The 20,301-nt window shown below is 41.5% G+C and overlaps 1 protein-coding gene across 1 annotated transcript in view; it reads right to left on the bottom strand.

Annotated features, from left to right (window-relative positions):
• KIF25 (kinesin family member 25) overlaps positions 1–15,645 on the bottom strand; it is a 92,376-nt gene extending 76,731 nt beyond the window's left edge. The window contains exons 1-5 of the mRNA XM_055000633.1: positions 15,566–15,645; positions 12,191–12,256; positions 5,937–6,059; positions 4,846–4,984; positions 59–162 (exon numbers count right to left, since the gene is read on the bottom strand). Coding sequence (XP_054856608.1) covers positions 59–162; positions 4,846–4,984; positions 5,937–6,059; positions 12,191–12,256; positions 15,566–15,640 — 507 coding nt within the window. The 5' untranslated portion in view covers positions 15,641–15,645. The remainder of the gene's footprint in view (positions 1–58; positions 163–4,845; positions 4,985–5,936; positions 6,060–12,190; positions 12,257–15,565) is intronic.
• Positions 15,646–20,301: the final 4,656 nt, after the last annotated feature.

Genomic DNA, 20,301 nt, shown 5'->3' with positions numbered 1-20,301 from the left:
AATTACATCCTGACACATATTTATATGGATCTTTTTAGATCTTGTTAAATATACTTACAACTAAACTATTATGAAGTATTTTTCTCTTCTCTTTTTCTTTCTGGTATCTCTCACTTACATCATGCAAGGATTGTTCAAGTTCGAGAGCTTTAATCTGAAATGCTGAAAAGAGTTTTAACAAATGTTCATCGAATCATCATCAGTTATAAGTTATCTTCAAACACAGAGACTTGAACATTTGCTGATACCTACAAACTGGTAACCATGGAAAAACAGAACACGCAAAATTATAGGGATAGAACAATATGCTCTGAAAGATCTTCTTGAAGTCCAATCACAGTTGTGGGATAGTTTTCTACAGTGAAATCATCCTCGACACGCCTGTTTGTTGGCCCATTCCCAGGTGAGTGTGGCCTCCATGCACAGAGATTTGGATCTTGTGCCTCCCTGTTTGCTTATATAAAACATTGCTGTGCAGTTGTCCATGAGAATTTGGTCATTTTTGCCCTTCACCGTATCTTTAAAGGAAGTAAGTAATCACCCTTAACTCCAAAACATTGATATGTAATCTCTGTTCATTTTCGAACCATCTGCCATAGGTAGAAAATTGCTTGCAATGAACCCTCCAACCAAGTGTTGAGGCATCAATGGTGATAGTGACCTCAGTTTTAGGTGAACTCCCCTTAACAAGTGGGAGTTTAGGTCAACTCCCCTTAACAAGTGGGCATCTATAGACCTTCACAGTAAGGATTTGGCTAGTGCTCTAGAAGTACAGTATTTCCTATGCTGTGAATGTACCCTCATTTGTAATCTAGCTAAAGGTATTACAGCCATGGTACTTGCCATGAGACCCAAAAGTGTCTGAATTTTCAGGGCCAAGTGGAATCTACAGGCTGTAAATAGTCTCACTAGAGACTTTTTCTTCCATGCCCTCTCTGATGGCAGAAAAGCCTTATTCAGAGAGGTGTCAATTATTGTTCCTATGAATCGGACCGTCCTAGAGGGTTTGGATTAGACTTTTTAAAGTTTAGTATGGGTTCCAAGTTTTGGCATATCTTGACTATCTATGTTATTTGTTGTTGCAGAAGATCTTTGGAACTGGCTGGTATCAGCCAATCATCCAAATAGGGATATATAGAGCATCCTTGGGTTCTAAGGTAAGCAACTACCACTGCCATACATTTTGTGAAGACTCTAAGGGCCGTGGCCAGTCCGAACAGTAGAACCTGGTATTGGTAAATATTCCCTTCAAACATAAACCTCAAAATATTTCTACGGGAAGGATGAATAGATATATGAAAGTATGCATCCTTCAGGTCCAACACAGTGAGTGAACCATGAGTTAGGAGGAAGTAGTTCTAGGACCGTATTAAGGGTCACCATTCTAAATCTGCATACCCCAAGAGATTTGTTTAGTTCTCTTAAGTCTAAAATGGGCCTAAAGTCATTATCCTTCTTTTGGACCAGGAAAAAACTGGAATAAAGTCCCAATTGGGATTCAGATGCATGAACTTGCATCATCCCTTTCTCTAATAATGCTGTCAGTTCTCTGGCTAGGGCAGGTGATGAGTCCTGTTTAAGTTTAGATGGAAGACTCAGACACGGTAAACTGTCAAACTCAATTTTATAACCACTTTCAATTATCTCCAGCGCACATAAATCAGAGGTGATCAGTCCCCAAGCTGAACAAAAAGGGGTGAGGCTATCACCAAACACTTTGCATTGTTCCTATTCTAGCCAGAATTGTTTTGGATTCTGAGCCTGATCCTTGTTAACAACAACAACATTCAATTTATATACCGCCCTTCAGGACATCTTAATGCCCACACTTAATGCCCAAGATTACCCAGCTGACTTCAAGTGGAGGAGTGGGGAATCAAACCTAGTTCTCCAGATTAGAGACCCACACTCTTAACCACTACACCAGTCGTTAGAGGAGGAATGGGTACCATGTGTCGACTTATGCGTTGGCTTTCATCTCTGTTATTGCCCTTCATTAGAAGAGGCTGGGCGGCTCTGAGGATACTGATATGGTTAGTATCTGTACTATCAGCCCCTGTAAGACCCTGTCTGTGAGGAAGCCTTGAACCCAATTGTTGGTTCAGTTATAGGACTCCATAAGACTTCGTGATCTGTCAACCCTTTTCTGTGAGAGATAATCATCAGTTTTCATGGAGCACAGTGTTTGGCCATCAAATAGTAACTCCTCCACTCTGCTATGAGTCTCTACAGGTGACGCTGTTGAGCGCAGCCAAGCATGCCTCCTGAGTACTATTGCTGATGCTAAAGCTCTAGTGGAAGAGTCAGCCACATTCCTGCCCACATTAATCTGCTGTTTGGACAGCCTTAATACTTCTTCCAGAATCACCTTAACTAGGGCTTTCTGATGCAGACAATCATTGTATGTTGTCTTCTTGTTCCAAAGAAAAATTGGTGAGCCCCCACGATTGCAGTATAATTCGCAATCATTATGTTGAGGTCTGCTGAAATGTAGATCTTCCTTCCCAGTCCATCAAGCTTCTTCCCCTCTCTATTGGTGGGTGTGGAGGTCTATGCTGATGTCTAGACTGCATTTCCTTGGTGATGAGAAATGATGGTGGAGGGTGGGTAAATAGAAAGGGGCATGTATCATCTTTAGTCTTATAAAGGCCCTCAGCCTTTTTGGACATAGGTGAGACAGATGCCAGCTTCCCGCATAGAGAAGATATCAGTTTTACAAATCCCTCAATCACAGGAAAGGCAATGTTGGATGGATTCTCTGGATACAAGTGCTGCAGTATCTTATCCTTTAGCTTAGGTTCAGCAGAGGATACATCAATGTCCAATGATTTGGCCATCCAGACCATCTACTCAGTGTATAGGCAAAAGTCGTCAGTGGGTGAGACCGACGCTCCATCACCCACTGCCTTGTCAGGGAAGGGACTGGACAGTAAGCTTGTGGTCCATTCCTCCTGGTAAGGTTTAGGTTCTGACTCAGAAAGCTTAAAAGCTATGGAGGATTTAAGCATAATTGATGTCTATGTGATTTTGTTTGTGTGAAACCTTCAAAAGCAGCTGATTCTGCCCTATAAGGGTCTCCAATGTCGATGCCATAAGCCATTGGCACCTTCTGGTGAAACTAGGATGAACATTATGAGTATAAGGTTGATACGGATCTTGCCTCTAAACCCAATGTCTCAGAATAGAGGTTGTTCTCGGAAGCTCGCCCTCTTCCTTGGAAGAATAAACTGATGGCGATTTAGTGAAGGTGTGTGTGGGGTTTCAATGATTTCTGCCTTGTGTACCCCTGCCTCAATGTTAGTTGTCTTGCCAGAAGTCTCTTTCCTTTTGGAGGAATGTCAAGACTTAGACCTGGCCTTCTTCCTTAGTGGCTCTGGGAAGTCCAAAGTCTGTGCCTCCATCCCTTTGGATCTCTTTATATTTGGGACCAAGTGGGTAGTTGAAGCTACGTTTGTAGCAGTGGCTGGTACAATCGAGGATTCCCTTGATTTCAAGTGCTGTCAGACTGTTGGCCTTTGAGTTAGATCCAAGGGAACTGGAAAACTCAAGGCAGAGTGCTACTACTGCTCCAATCTTCTGGAGCTGAATGGTGTTGTTGGATCAAGGATGCAGATGTTGGTTCCGAAGGGCTCGGGGCCCTTGACATTAGAGTGGATGGTGGAATTAGATCCGATCACTTAACTAGCTCTGCAAGAGTAGATGACTTCGTGGTTTTGGTGGAAGGGCTGGTCGATGCTGATAGAGCCCGCTCCCACAAAATGGCTTTGAGCCTAGTGGTTCTTTCTGCCTAAGCTTTGTGGGTGAAGTTTCATCAATTTGCAAGAGGTCACACTAGGTCCTTCTCCTAGGCAGACAAGGCAAAGAGAATGCCCACTAGGCCTCGCCGTTTTAGTATTGCACTGACTGCATCTTTTGAATAAGGCTTTTTCAGCCATTCTTACAGATTTGAAGAATTTCAAACATCTTCTGCTCAACTTTCTTTCATCTCACACTCTCCACTTGGTAATCAGTGATGCAGGAGGAAGGCCTGACCCAACACAGCAAGAAGAATAATGGAGGAGCACACTGCAGAAGAGCCTCTTAGACCGGCAGCAAAAGAGGAACTGAAGATCAGGGGCACCGCCTCTCTCAGGGCATAGGCCACTTCAGCAGGAAATGGCCATGCATGATCTCTGGGGGAGGAGAGGTGCCCCCAGAGGCAAAATAGCTGCCAATTGGCAGGCATGCACAAGCGCAGTCTCATGTGGAACTGCACAGAAGGCCAACAATGAAGTTTCTGAATTATTTCCTTACAATACAGCCTTTTTATTGTGTAAAAATGCCTTCCTAAATAATTCAGTTTTGCATAGTTTGCTGAAAGCCAGAAGAATGGAAGCCTTCCTAACCTCATCAGGCAGGCCATTCTACAAAGGGGGTCAGGGGTGGAATGGGCAGCTGTATTCAGGCAGTTGTTGATTTTGCCCATTTGCAGGATGGTACCTGCAGAAGGCCTTATTCAGATGAATCATGAGGCCAGACGGTGACTGAGTAGGGTACCTGAGTTTGAGTTTTCTTAAAAAATGAAACTGATCAGTAGAAAGCTCTGTTCCTCTTTTTTTTGTTAAGTTTATTTTTGCCTCTACAACACTATTAGGCAAAAGCCACCATGGCAGCATACAGAAGTGAGAAGGAATGGATCATAAGTCAATTCACTTTCTACCCTTCGTTTTTACCAGAGAAACGTTATGACATTTCCACCATGCAGGACCTGACATACTGGGTCTTAGCTGCAGAGGTTTTCCTATAGTAGCATATGTAGCTCTTGAGCACTAAATGCCAGTCTGATAAGCTCTGCTCATCTCTTACTTTGTATAGCCTCTTTATGAAGCTGTAGCCTTTGGACAGCAGCCAAAATCTGGTAGTGAGAATTTCTGCTTTCATTCTGGAAGTCCTTTGAAAATTCAAGAGCAGATAAGCAGAGATTCCTCATGTCTTGCTTCAGTCTCTGTGTAAGAAGGAAAAATAGGTTGGGGAAAACTTCATAATTGGTTTGTTCATGTGTACCCATTGACAGAGATAAAGATAATTTTTTTTCCAAAAGAAAAGCAATAATTACAATTTGCAACTGATTTTATTTTTACTATATGACAAAACAATGCCAGTGATTATTTTAAAAGACTGCTGTGAATTTTTAAATTTAGGGAAATAAATGACATCTCTAAACATGCTCAACAGAGAATACAATAAAGATGCTTTGATGAATAACTATAAAATATATTTTCTTATCTATGGGGATCCTCATAAATCAGCTATGACTTGATGGCACTTTCCACCACCAACTATGCACAGGATTATAACGTTAGTGTTTTATTTCTGTAAATGATTAACATCTCAAATTGGCATCACCGGCATACAGGCTACAGTCATAATCTTGCTTTGGTTGACCTCAGCTTAATTTAAGTACCCTAAATGGGCATGCAACAAGTTGGGTCCAATAGTCTTTGAGTAGAGCACTCACAGAACGGAAATCCCTGCCACAACAGCCTCTTCCCACTGCCCCAGTGGTATGATGTGGAGGATCTGCAGTGGGAGGGTAACTTGACAAATATCTCCCCTCTATGCTGGAAGCACACTTGAGCCACTGGAAAACACTTGGAGGACCTCAGACAATACATTTTTAATTTTCATATAATGATTTTGCAGCAGGATTCCCAAACAGTGTATTAATGGGGCATACATGGAATCAACCTGCCAGAAATAAGTAGTTTGATGGTGTGTAGATACATACACATTAAGCTACTGTTAAGATGATATGGTTCAAGTCCATTCCAAGAATAGCCTCTAGATTATCTTTCATGTTATATCAAGGAGTTGGTTTCTCCTTTTTTCTCTCCTTAATATATTCACGTTTATGTTAAAGTATACATCAGCTTTCAACTTCTGGTAGTCCTCTTTACCTGTATTGCTTCATAAAGCTGGATTACAGTTAACCTGGCACTTCCATGCAAATGGTGCAGTTTGCAATTTACAAAGCTATTGGGCAATTCTTTAGTTGAGCTTTTCCCAGTCATGCCTTGACACTGTTTTAAAAAAGAAGGAATGATAACTATGTAAAATATAGTTTTACAATTAGAGATTTCTGTAAAACCGAGACATAAAATGTGAATTCAGACAGATGTAACAGACTACAACAGTACAATTGCATAATTATCTTAATACTGAATCTGAATATGAAAGAACTAACTGTTCACAAGAGAACCTACAAGTATTTCTTTGCTGCTTCCCGATTAGTATGGCCTAACTACATTTTTAAAAATTTCCTTCAAACCAGTGAGATGTTAGAATCTGCAGTTAATCCAAATACTGTGATGCAGTTGCTAATAAGAACTGCTGAGCGGTTTTTAACAAGTCTCTGTTGTAGTGAGAAAAATTATAATTTAGAGACTTGTCCTAAAATCATAACTGTAGTTCTAGCACAAAGTTTGGAGACTGCACTACAAAAACATGTTTTTAGTTCTTCATATTAAAATTATTTTAATCCATTTCCTATTTTGGTGGTCTTTATCTACGACTCAAAAACATTACAACTGTCTCTCACCCCAGTTTCTTATTTGTAAATCAAGCCAACCCTAAAGCACTGCAACTGACAGCTGAAATGATATTTTCCTTTAAATCATCTAAAGTCAAAGAAAGTAAAAGGGCCACATGCCCATTTGTAAGAAAGACAGAAGGCAGGTAAAAAGTAGGTTAATATGACAAGATGTGCTTCTGTAGGTACCTCGAGCCTGAGATTAATGTAGTTCAGAAACAGTTCTGGCTTCAAAATCCAATGGCTTCCCAGGGACAGATAAAAAATGTGGCACCAGATCTCATGACTCAATATGAAAATAAGCCATTTTTCATAACAAGGTGGCATTCCAACACCATGATAGTTTATAAAAGATCAAATACGCAAATATGCTCCATGTGTGAGTTTGTTTCTCTCCGCACACGCACTCTGCAACAGAGGCACACACACACTCACACACACTTTGCTGTACCTAATATGCTACACTGCTAACAGTGTGAACATTCCCTCTGTCACCACAATTGCGAGTGGGCAGTAGTGAATTTGATTTTTATAATGGCATAGGCAGGGGTCATTTAGTAGAAAAAGAACTGCAGGAACTCATTAGCATATGCCACACCGGCTGACATCACTGGAAGTGTGTCACAAGGCAATACCCACTCCTCAGGCTCCTTTCCCCAAAAATCTCCAGGTATTTCCTGAAAATAAAGCAGAATGAACTCAAAGCAGCTTACCCTCCTCTGGAGAGCCAGCCCCAGCAGCCATGCTTGCACTCACTCACTCACGAAAATAAAGCAGAATGAATTTAAAGCAACTTACCTTCCTTTGGACAGCTAGCCCCAGTAGCCCGGCTTGCACTCACTCACTCACTCACTCACTCACTCACTCACTCACTCACTCACTCACTCACTCACTCACTCACTACGAATGAAAATAAAGGAGCAGAATGAATTTAAAGTAGCTTACCCTCCTTTAGAGAGCAAGCTGCAGTAGCCCGGCTAGCACTCACTCACAAATGAAAATAAAGCAGCAGAATGAATTCAAAGCAGCTTACCCTCCTCTGCAGAGCCCTCACCGCTTGCAGGCCTGGAGGATGGCTGCCACCGCCATACCCCTGCGTGGCCGTCCCCCCACTCCCCCCCCGCGCAGCCACCGGGTTCCTACCAGGGAATCCAGGAGGTGGTGATGGGGTGCTGCTGCTGCAGCTGCTGCTGCCTCTGCCTGCTGCTAAAGACACAGGCAGCGGGGAGGAAAAGGAATCACATGGGTGAGGCCAAAACCCATGTGACCTCTTTTCAGATCTACAGGAATGCCGTTCTGGCGCATTCCCCCTCCAAATAAGCCCTGGGTATAGGGCAGCTCAGTGCTGCATACCATTCCCCTCATTTCTGAGCTGAACTATAGCATTACAGAATGGTTTAGTGGGGAAAGGGGTTTTCCCCAGGGCTTTGGAGTATGCTGTTGATACTGCCATCATGCTACCTCTTTTGTACAGATGGAACAGGAGGGAGAAGTACAGGAAGCAGCAGCAGCAGCAGCAAGTCATGAGGTAATGGGTGTGTATGGATGCCGTTCCTGCCTCACTTGCCGCTTGTTGTGGCAGATTCATATTTTCATGTCCCCATATGGATGCAGCTATAGTTGCATTAAGGTAACAAAAAGGGTGATCGTTGTACAATGGCTGAAGTTCACTAACAATTGGACCCTATGCTTTTAACTACTGTTTGTCCATTTACAACAAGACTGCACTGGAAAAGCCATCGTGGTGTAGTGGCTAGATTGTCGGACTGGGAGATCCAGGTCTGAATTCCACTCTGCCATGGAAGCTTGCTGGGTAACCTTGGGCCAATCTCATATTCTCAGCCTAACCTACTTCAGGAGAGAAAAATGATGAAAGCTGCTTTGGGTCTCCATTAAGGAGAAAGGTGATGTAAAAAATAAGCAAATAAATAAAGTATTACAGAAGATACATTATCAATATATTGAAGCATTACTCTGTACTTCGGCACAATATACACAGGTTTTTTTCTTGTGTTCTTTCATTGGCATGTGTGCATACTTGTTTCTATCACACAGCTGCTGGGATCCTCAAACCCGTAAGAACCCTCTGATTGTTTCTTTGGTAAGTATTCTACAACAGATTACACTATTCAACTATAGTAAGTGTCTGACTTCCCTTGCAATTGCCTCTTCCACTGATGTCAGAGCAAATAAGGCCAGAGATGATAGATGAGACCTGTTAGTCTAAGGAGACCTCAGTGCAAATCCTAACACATAGCTGGGTGACCCTCAGAACTTTACTCTACTTACTAAGGTTGCCACCTCCAGGTGGTGGCTGGAGACCTCCTAGAATTACAACTGATCTCCAGGGTATGAAGATCAGTTCCCCTGGAGAAAATGGCTGCTCTGAGGGGTTGGAGTCTATGGCATTATATCTTATTGAGGCCCCACCCCACTCCAAACCCCACCCTCTCCAGGGTACACCCCCAAAATCTCCAGGAATTTTCCAACCGAAAGCGGGCAGCCCTATGTACCTAGGGCTGCTACAAAAATGAAATATGAGTGAACCAAAGCCTGCTTACAAAATAAAATGTATAGACAGAGAAAGGCCATAATCCCAAAAGGAGAACCAGTGCTGGATACTTAAGACTCATGAAGAAGAATTTTACCCCCTCCCTCCTTTTTAAAGGGTGAACTTATAGCTACTAATACAAGTGAAATAATGATCTACACTGGAACACTTTTAGGGGGGAAAAGAAATAAAATAAACAAAGCGTTCTTTTTAACAATAGCTATGAAGCCATGAAAGGTAAATGTAGTCTTCATATTCAGAGGCAGTGCGTATCTGATTCCCGAGGGCTAGCAACAGAGATCACTATCTCCATCTTGCTCCACTTATGAGCTAGCACAACCAGATGTCCCTGGGGGGCAGGCTGCTCAACAAAATAAACATGTCATCTAACCCAGTAATTGCAGTCCTTGTATTCTTAATATTAAGCAGCCTGATTGGTCCAGCTTAGCTTGATCTCATCAGAGTTCGGAAGCTAAGCAGGGCTGGCCATGGTTAGTACTTGCTCAGAGATCACCTTGGAAACTCCATGGTTGCAACTTGACAGCAGACATTGTTATTATTCTTAATATCATCTTTCACATACAACACAACTAATTTTGTCAGGTGCCCACCAGTCTACTTTGAAAACATCAGCCATTTCACTTTTGCACAGTGCACACTAGAGAGTAGAGCCTCCCTCTGTGCTGACATATGCTCGTTTTCCCACAGTTGGATACTGAGCAACTAGATGCCTGTGTCAGAAATAGCCTTGGTTCTGCACTTCTGAGGTTAAAGGTTGATCCAAGTTCCTAAAGAGATCCAAGCTGAAAACTTTAACAGCACAGAAGGCATTTAGTCTTCTGAACTCAGTGGTATTATTTTTGTAAGTGTTCCCCTAAAAGCTAAATTCAAAAAGCACATCTGGTTTTCAGTCAAGTTTTATTTTTTCCAGTTGATCCTCATTTTCATACTTAAACAGTTAACCAAGACTACACGTGGCTAAGCAACTTTCACACAACAATTTAAAGTCTCAACTTAGATTAGAAGCCCTGGGCTGGCAGTTACTACTAATCCCTGCAGTCTGTCCTAATGCTGGCCCAGTCTCAACAGCTCCAAGTTCTCTAAATATTTAGCAACTCTGCTTAGAATAAATATCCTCGGTAAAGACTGTTTGCTATTTCCAACCATTAGTCCCAAAATCAAAGATGATGTAAAGAAGCAGGCATATCTTGACATGTTTAAGATTTCTCAATCCTTCATGCAGCTGTTCATTTTGGGTTAACAACAAAATGAAATTATTGAGATAACCAATACCATTCATGGGGCGTGGACTGGTATTGTTACAGCTGCTGGACCATTTCCGCCCTGAGCCTGCGAAAGCGGGGAGGGCGGAATATAAATACAATAAATTAAATTAAATTAAAATTTCTCAAATCACAACTCAAGCAGGGTACATTTACTGAATGTAATGAACGCTGTGAGAAACTACTGCAGAGCTGTTATATGGCCCTAGCTTCCGACAACATATGTGTATGTGTTCATCATCACATGAAAAAACAAGAGCAAAGCACCTTACATGATAGAACCTACAAAATCTGTGACATAAAATCATCCCTAACTGTAGGTGTCCAACTGATATGAAATTCCACTTAGCAGTAAATTACCTCAGTAATTCCTACAAACAATTGTATGAGTGGCTATTATATGAAACACACCCACAATGATGCTAAATAACAAACTACTTACATTAGAACATTGACCTTCAACCTTTCTAGTGCTGTGATGGACCTTTTATGCTCAGACAATAGCATGGGACCCAGTGAGCTGCAAACATAATAAATAATAATAATAACTGTACTTATATACCACTCTTCTAGACAGATTAGTGCCTCACCCAGAGCAGTGAACAAGTTAGTGTTATTATTATCCCCACAATACAGCTGGGGAGCTGGGAAATCATGTGACTTCAGAATCACATGACAGAAAAAGGCGTTCTGACCTCACAGGTGGAGAAAGGAGCGCCACACTGCATTGGCAGACCAAGTGGTAGTGGGTGAGCGGGCTGGGGAGAGAGAGAAGGCAAGGGCTGTCCTTCGTTTATAATTTGCCTGTGCTAAAAAGAATCATCTCTACCATCTGCCTTGCCATCCTGCTGTTCCTCTCAACAGGCATGTAAAGTGAGTCAGAGTATAAAATTCTTGATCTCTCTGCATGTAAACTAGCAACAGGTCCCCCTAACAAAAAGCAAAAAAAGATAGCTCTTTGACTCTACAGGAACTTGCAACCCAGGCAAATGAGTCTCGGCAGGATACTTGGCTTGATGGGTCCTTGGTTTCATCCAGCCGGTACCTGTATACAGCAGGCTATACAATGCAGCCTCAGCACTATTAGACTTAATATATAGTATATAAAAACTGCACTTTTTCAAACACTTGCTTTCATAGTTTAACTAGATTTTTAAAAAATATATCAAAAGTAAATAGAGAAGAAAAAGCTCAAGGCATTGGAGATTGTTTTGTCTCATTTATTTGGTTCAATCTCACCTAAAAATATAAAAAGATATCCATGGAATGATGAAGGCCCATGTCCATCCTGTCCAGTAAAAACAGCCAGCAAGAGCTTGATCATTGATCCTTCAAACAGCAAGGGTATATTGAGTGATAGTCTCAAATCTACTTATGTTTAAAGAACAATTATGCCCAAGTAGTAATGTACATGGCAGATAACAAGAAATGTACAAGGCAGATGGGAAGACATATCTCTACCCAGACTATGCTGACAGTTGTAATCCCCATCTGTTATGTACTGTAAATACATGTTCCAAAGAAACATTAGAAGACACAGGCAAGGTACATTTTTTTTCTCATTTAAACTCTCTTTTGGTGAGAGCGCAACCAGTGCAGATGAATTCCCTGATCCAGAAAGGGAACACAGCATGTGGAATCAGGGTTTCTGGATCAAAGTGTTCCTCTACAGGCTAGGCTCAAAAAAGAATCTCAGTTAAAGGCTAGAATGTGAATAGAAACTGAGCAACAGAACAGCAATGGTTTCTCTTGCTTTACAAGATAAAGACACGCTATAGACATCATTACCTCTGCAAGCTTGAGATGCAGAAGAGCATTTTCTGTTTCCAGCACTATGATTCTTTCTTCTTTAGCCTGGGAAATAAAATGAGAAGCCCAAGGTAGTTTTGTTGTGGATTTTATCTTCAAATCACTGTTTAGGATGTTTTGACCCAGGAGGTCTAAGAGTTTGTGTTTAGGTTCATGTAGAACTGCAAACATGCATTTTTTCACTGTTCCATCAAATGTAGTTTCAATCTTGAGAAAAATAACTAACAACAACAACAGTGTGCTTATATACTGCCTTCTGGACACATTAGTGCCCAGACAGGTGAGCAAAGTCAGCATTATTATCATCCCCACAATAAGCTGAGGAGCTGTGGCTGAGAGGAGTGGTTTACCCAAGGCTACCCACAGAACACACAGCAGTAGTAAGAGTCAAACCAACAAAGTGCTGATTTGCAACCCAACCACTTAACCACTATACTACAGTATAGTGGTTCAATCATCACATCTTAAGAAAAAAGAAATTAGATGGTTTAAGACAGTCGTGTGAGGCTCATGTATCTATATAAGATAGCCATACTATCTTACCTTTTCTGAAAAGCATGGTAAGCATATTAAAAATTAGATTTTATCTTTAATGCAAGATAGTAGGTGAAGGAATGACATGTATGCTTTTTCATTTATAATCTTTACATATGCTAGTGTTTTCTATACAATTCTGATTCTTGTTTATTTTATTTATGTCATTTATAGTCTGCCTTTCTCACTGAGACTCAAGGCAGATTACATAGTGTGAGATTAGTTCAAACAATGTTAAGGATCTTTCAAGAAAATGCCATGGAGTAAATAAATACAAGTTTACAAAGATATAGCATTAGCAAGAATCCAATATAGAGTTGAAGAAATGTTGAAACAGAGCATAAACAATTAGACAACACATTAGACAACACAAAACTACTCAATAGGCTCATACTTGAAATACAGGTGGTACATAGGATCATGTATTTAAAGCAACAGATAGGATGCAAGACAGCACAGTAGTGAAGTCTATTCTCCCTAACTTGTTAGTGAAGCATCTGAGACCTCCTCCCTCCAGTACAGCCCTCCTAGTTCCTCACAGTGGGCGGAAGTAACTGTTTACTGTGGTAATTTTCTGATGGTAAAATATATCTATTGCTCAGTATAAGGATTAGATCCAGGCAGTTTTTCTAGTGGTGAAAAAGGGAGTAAGGGGCTATCTTCAACCACCAAAAAGGCTATGCCAGGGGACTTGTATGGAAAAAAGCCACATGGAACAAGGGCGGTAATTAAGAGGGAAATTGGCTGAGATGTAGCAAAAACTCTGGTTAATCCAACCCTAAGAACAAAACTAAATGTGACATTACCCAAATGTCAAGTTTTTCCTACGTCTTTCCATTAAAACAAGCCAATCAGAGAAAAATAGCCTCTAAAGATCAAAACAGAAGGATCAAGAAGTCCAGGTAACCAATGCTTCCTCTCCTCCAAAAATAAACTGTTTTGCAAAGAGTTTGTTTGATATGAACTCTCCTTCCCAGGTATCAAGAGATAGCAAGGCTAGCAATCAGTTTAGAAAAGAGATGACTAAGGGGGGACATGATAGAGGTTTATAAAATTATGCACAGGATAGAGAGAATAAGCAGAGAATTTTTTATCCCTCTCCCCAAATACTAGAACTCAAAAGCATCCAAAGAAGCTGGCAGGCAGTAGATTCAGAACAGACAAAAAGAAATACTTCTTTACATAATGAGCGATTAAGATGTAGAATTCATTGCCAGAAGATGATGTAATGGCAACAGGCTTTAAAAAAGGGATTAGACAGATTCATCATGGAGGATAAGTCTATTAGTGGCTACTAGCCACAGTGACTAACAGGAACTTCCCCATCCAGATGCAGTAAACCTCTGAATACCTGTGCTAGGAGGCAACATCAGGAGAAGGCCTCAGACTCTATCCCCTGTTGTTGGCCCTCCATAGCAAATGGTTGGCCTCTGTGTGAGACAGGATGCTGGACTAGATGGTTTGATCCAGCAGGCTTTTCTTATATTTTTAAGTCACAATGTATTAAGATATTGTAGGTTAAATATTTTGAACACTTGACATGCAAAATATAAATCCCAAACATTAGTATTGTTAATATCAATGCCAAGTGATGGATTCAAGATTCTCTCATGGTAAGGAATATAGCTTGTTACAGCTGGTTTATAAAGAGATGTCTGAAGTTTGTTTTAAGGGATGCTAATTTTGAATTCCCTGACCTGAATAGTATAGGCAAGCCCAATCTCATCAAATCTCAGAATCTAAGCAGGGTTGGCCTTGGTTAGTAATTGGATGGGAAACTTCCAAAGAAGACTAAGGTTGCTATACAGAGGCAGGCAATGGCAAGCCACCTGTTAGTCTCTTACCTTGAAAACCTCAGCAGTGGTTTCCATTACTCATCTATGACTTCACAACTTTCCCACCAATTTTGAATTAAGAAGGAATCTCAAATTCAAGCTGCTTGTTATGCTGGGGATACATGATTAGATCTCCCAAATTGTAACTCAACTTTTCAAAAAGCACCTAGTTAAGATCTGGAATGTGATCTTGGATTTAACCCTTTCCTCACTATATCACTACTGGCTCCAGATAAGTATGGAAATCCTTTTCCTCATCAGGATCACTACCAAGTTAAGGAACTTGTGGAAATGGTGCTGGGGGGCGGTGCATGAATCCCCTTGCAGTAACTTTTAAAAGTTAAACCATATGTTGGGAGATCCAGTAACAGATCTCCCCAAAAATGTGAAGTTTTGCTCTCTGGGATGTATTTTAACAAAATGAACCTTTTAAAAATATAAAAGTTGGCCATTTTAGCTGATGTTCAGGAAGACAATTGTTTCCCTAAAAAGCTGAGATTTTTCCCTTATTGCTATGGTTACATTATTTCACGTCAGCTCCTGAATTATAATCATTTTATTTTTTAAAAAAAGATGAGTAGAGATAGCTGTGGCTCATCCAGTTTTTATGAGCAACAGCAGAGTATAGTAAATTAAGCACTTGTCACCTTTGGATACAATTAGCTTTCTGTTTAATCACAGATTAGAAAAGAGCTAATAGCCTTTCCCATCCAGCACAGACATTACAAAAGGAGCTAGGTAAGGCCATTTTCGAAAAATCTTCTTATGTGTTTTATAAAGCAACATCATCGGAATATTATCATTGCTTATCACGACGCAAGCCCATGAAAGAGTGTGGAATAAGACATCCATCCCCGCCCATGGGTTGATTAGACCCCTTCAGCCCTTAACCCAACACAAACGCTGTCCAGGAATTTATTATTAAAATATATTTCCCAGTTTGATCCAAAAGGCCCACAAAGATGCTTTAACTGGACGGACTCACTCGCAGCTTCTGTTCCAGCTGCCGAATCCTTTGCTCGGATACAAAGCTCGGGCTGATCCCACTGCGGGGCCGCATCCTGCAGCTCGGAAGCTCTGGCAAGGCTTGGCGAGGCCGGCTAGTAGCTGTTCCTTCTACCCACCCTCGAGATTCAATCCCAGGAACAGCCATTTGAATCACCCAATCATAGGCAAGGGTTAAGCTTCTCAAGGGTTACTATGGTTACAGGTATCCCTGTGACACTAGGAGAGAACCATGATTGGCTGGACTTGGTAACCGAAGATTAAAGAGGGGGCGGTGGCAGCGCCTTTTCCCTTCCTGTCCTGCTTCCTTTGTTAGGTAAGAGGATGCAAATCCTTCGCGTCCTTTAGAGGCAGTGATTGTTTCCCTCGGTTTCTCTATGCTCATATTATTGTATCTCCCTTGGGTAGGCAGGACACCACCACACCCGTTTGCATTCGGAAAGGACTCAAAACGTTTGGGTGCGCGCGCGTCCAGCCAAGTTGTTTTTTCTTAAGAAAATAAAGGCGGCAGAGCATCATTTTATCATGAATAGTTGTGTTTTGACGCCCATTCTGCAGTCCACTCCTTGGTTCCTATCAGTTACTGGGTTCAGTTCAAGGTACTGATTACAAAGCTCTTCATAACTTTTGGCACTAATTTCTGCTGGATAGCCTGTTCTCCTATTGCCTCCCCCTCACCCAGACAATTTCGCTCATTGGCTCAGAGGCTTGTGTTGGTATCACCTTGCAAATAAGCACTGCCTATATACGACTTCTTTGTAGTATCCACCACCCTTTGGAATGGCCTACCTAAGGAGGTCTGGCAGACTCCCCACACTTCTGACATTCTGCAAAGTACAGAACTGAATTGTTTGTGAGGGCGTTTTTATAAAGGGAATAGGCCTCTGTTGAAACAATGGTTCAGAAAGATGTTAAATACAGGGAACAAGAGTGTGGACTATATTAGCCGGTATATGTATTCTGTTGTATTTGCTGTCATGGTTTTGTATTCCTTCTCACCGAACAGCATTTTCTGCATTAACATGCCATATTTAATTACTTGTTCAAGGAGCTCTCAGCACATGGGACCAAGTAAAAAAAATGCTATCACCCCAAATCTCCCCTTTAGCCTCTGTAAGAGACATGGTAGAAGTGTGTGTTATGTGCCCTTAAATAGCTTCAGACTTATGGCAATGTATGAATTAATGACCTCCAAAACGTTCCTATTATTGCCTTGCTCAAATTTGCAAACTGAAGGCTGTGGCTTCCTTTACTGAGTCAAGCCATCTTATTTTGGGTCTTTCTCTTTTCTACTCAACTTTTTGTAGCATTATTTTCTTTTCCAATGATGTGTTTGTTATGTGCTGTCAAATTGCCTCTGACCTTCGGCAGACCAATGAAGACCTCTAAAACATCCCATCATTAACAGATTTGCTCTGATCTTGCAAACTGGAGGACATGGCTTCTTTTATTGAGTCAAGCCATCTAGTTTGGACCTTTTTTCCTGTTCCAGTGATAAGAAAGTGAAAACTGACTGCAACTAACACAGAGAGATTTGACAATAAAAACCCAGGTAATATATAACAATGTTAAGGATCATAGTAACTCAAGAATGTTGGTTTTTTAATATCAGCAAGCCAAATGTTATCTATGCAATATGTTACAGAAAGGTTTTGTATTGCTAAAGGTAAGCACCGAGTCATTACTGACCCATGGGGGGATGGCTACTTACGTCAAAATTTGAGAAAATGTTAACTATATCATATAGGGTTGTCAGGTGTCCAGCCCCCCCCCCCCCAATATAGTCCTTTTATTAAGTGGACTGTCTGGGGGAAACATGGCTAAATACCCACATATGAATGTCTGGCATCCTTCTCCCGCTGCCAGCCAGTCCAGCCTCTGCATTGCTGCCGCCTCCCCTCCCTCCTCCTTCCAGCCTTTTGCACACCAGGGAAGAGGCCAGCTGCCCATTCACCCATCTTTGAGCTGGGGAAGCGGCCACCCTGCCTGCCTTTTTGCCCAGCCCGTGTGTGGTAGTGATGACATCACAAGCGACATCATGCTGGGGTAAGAAGTGCATGCACACAAAGTACGCATGAACAAGAAGACATAGTTGAGTGCCAGGTTTTTATTTATTTTTTGCAGAGGCCATCTGGCAACCATATCTGCCATGGAAGCTTGTTGGGTGATCTTGGGCCAGTCACACCCACTCAGCCTAAGCTAGTTCACAAAGGTGTTGTGAGGAATAATTGGAGGAGAAAAGAACTATGTAAACTGCTTTGGGTCACCACTAGGGAGAAAGTTGGGATATAAATGAAGTAAAATGGGGAAAAAATTAAAAGTTAAGAAGCTATGGTTTGGAGGAAATGCCAGTGTGTAACTGGTGACATGGAAGTGACATCAGCATTGAAGATGAGCCCCTCACCAGCACAGTAAGTCTCCCGCCGGTTGCCTGGGGGACCTGGCGACCCTAACTACATGTGAAGAACAGCTTTCCATTTTACTGCATGTATTATTTAAACTTGATCGTTTTCTTATAAAATAGCAAAAGATATTGGTAGTGATTTAGATTATAAGGTGGAGATATATATTTACATGTGAAACTACCTTTACAAGTTGCTTCCTTTATAAGGAAAATCTGATAAAACAATTTACTGATGGTCTCTAACCCATCAGGCTAGCTAAGATCTATGGATCTATAGAAAATTCTGGTTTTGTGAGGTAGAGAAGGCAGTTTTTTGCACATAGTAGCCATGTAAATGGGCAACATATTATTGGAAACAAGTAGTAGAAGTTTTATCAGACAAACTGGAGAGACAGATTCCCAATAAACCAGAGATCTCACTGTTAAATTGTATAGTTGACATGCCTAAAAATCTTCAAGCAGAAGCTTTACATATTGTAACACAGCTTAGTAGGCATTAGCTACAAAACTGGAGCAAAAAAAGTTCACAGCTGGCTGAGGAATATAGAAGAGACCTACACACTGGTGAGACTAATGGTGTGCCAACAAAACAGTTACTTACAGATTAGACTCATGATTGAGGGTTATACAGAGAATAGTACAGCAAAATATGAGAAATCACATTTTTAATTATATAGGTTTGGGTAGACATGCTCACCTTGTACTTACTAGCTATATTCTTATGTTTTTATTTTATCAAATAAATGCCTTTTAAAAGGAATCCTCTTACTCTCAATTTCATCCCTTCAAATGCCCCTATGGTTTTTGGACCTTGAAGTAGCCAACATAATTCTGCCTTGCCAGGTAGAAGTGGGTGGTTGAGGTCTGAAGCATAGAATGGCTAGAGCCAGTGTTGTGTAGTGGTAGAGTGTCTGACTAGGATCTTGATTATCCATGTTAAGTAAATACATTGGCAGGGGGGAATTCCTCAGGAATCAGGGTCTGCCTCACCCCTTCTGGGGCCACAAAGCCCAAGTACTGGAAGTGTGCTACTCACTGGTTCTCACATAGACCTGAAAATCCTGTCAGCAAAAATTTGGTAGACATTTAGTCTCCCGGAGACTTCATCAAGGATGGAAGGTAAATCTATCTAGCTGGATAAGTAGCTCAAGCTGGCCTTGTATAGTTTCCCCTCAGTTGCTGAGGACACAGTAATTCCAGTTTTCCTTTCCCTCAGAGAAGCATTACGTGGTCTGATGGCATGGTTCTCCGAGTAGCTGAATGTTCACAGTTCAGCAAGTCCCTTCATTTGCCCACAGAAGCATAATCAGCATCACTTTTTCTAATAGCAGATGACAGCTGAGTGCCTATATAGTAAAAAGGGGCCACTCAGAAAAGGTAGTGGGGGTGGGGTCTGTATAACTTGATTGTTTAAAAAGCAGATAAATTATCAAATGTGCTCATTGTCCACCAAGAATCAGTGAATGTTGAGGGAAGGTGAGTGTTAGGTGAAAGTTGGAAGTGGGGGGGGGAGGGGGCAGTGGAGGGGTTGACATAGATGCATGGTGTGCTCCAGCCCTTAACAGTTTAAGGTATCCTGGAATGAGGGATGAAAAGAGGGCTTGGGAATAACTGCCATGAGGAAACACCCTCCAGTTCCAATTATTCTCCCCTAAGCTTGCCCATTCATCATAGGTACTTGAAAGAAACAATACCAATGGCCTACATTAGCACCCCCATCCCCTGGCTCTTTTAGTTCAGGAAAACAAAGCTGAAGCCTTCTCCACCTGCACCATATTCCTAGTCCGAATCATTATACCCTGGTCACATCAGGGGAATCCAGATTCCAGACACTAGACTCTACATTACAAATCATAATGTGTAGTGTAACCTCAATTACACAATGCCCTACAGAACTTTGCGCAACTTCAGCAATCTAAATGGGGTCATCTCATTTGTTCTCCAAAAGCTCTTGATTTCCAGCTAGCAGTGCAGTGTAATGAATAAATCAAGGGAACTGTGTGTATGTGTACACACAAGTGCAAACACAAAAGAATTCTTCACCATTCTTCTGTGCATTATTCTCAGAATTATCTTCACTCCATCCTGACACAGATTTCTAAGTCAAGCCACGGAGTGGGAGAAGGTACAGCTGACATTAGGAGGACTGAGCTCTTATTAAAGCTGGCTGCTCAAGACAGGTGACAGGAACACCTGACGAAAGACAATGCAGTCATGTGCTGTCCATACAAGTAAACCATACTCTCCACACACATCAAGCAGACAGAAGCCACATTCTGATTTATTAATCTTTATCTCAAAAGTGGATCAAA

This window comes from Eublepharis macularius, chromosome 1 (assembly GCF_028583425.1).
Source record: "Eublepharis macularius isolate TG4126 chromosome 1, MPM_Emac_v1.0, whole genome shotgun sequence".
NCBI classification, from domain to species: domain Eukaryota; kingdom Metazoa; phylum Chordata; class Lepidosauria; order Squamata; family Eublepharidae; genus Eublepharis; species Eublepharis macularius.
The sequence above is the reverse complement of the archived record's forward strand: the minus strand, read 5'-3'. Positions and strand labels throughout refer to the sequence as shown.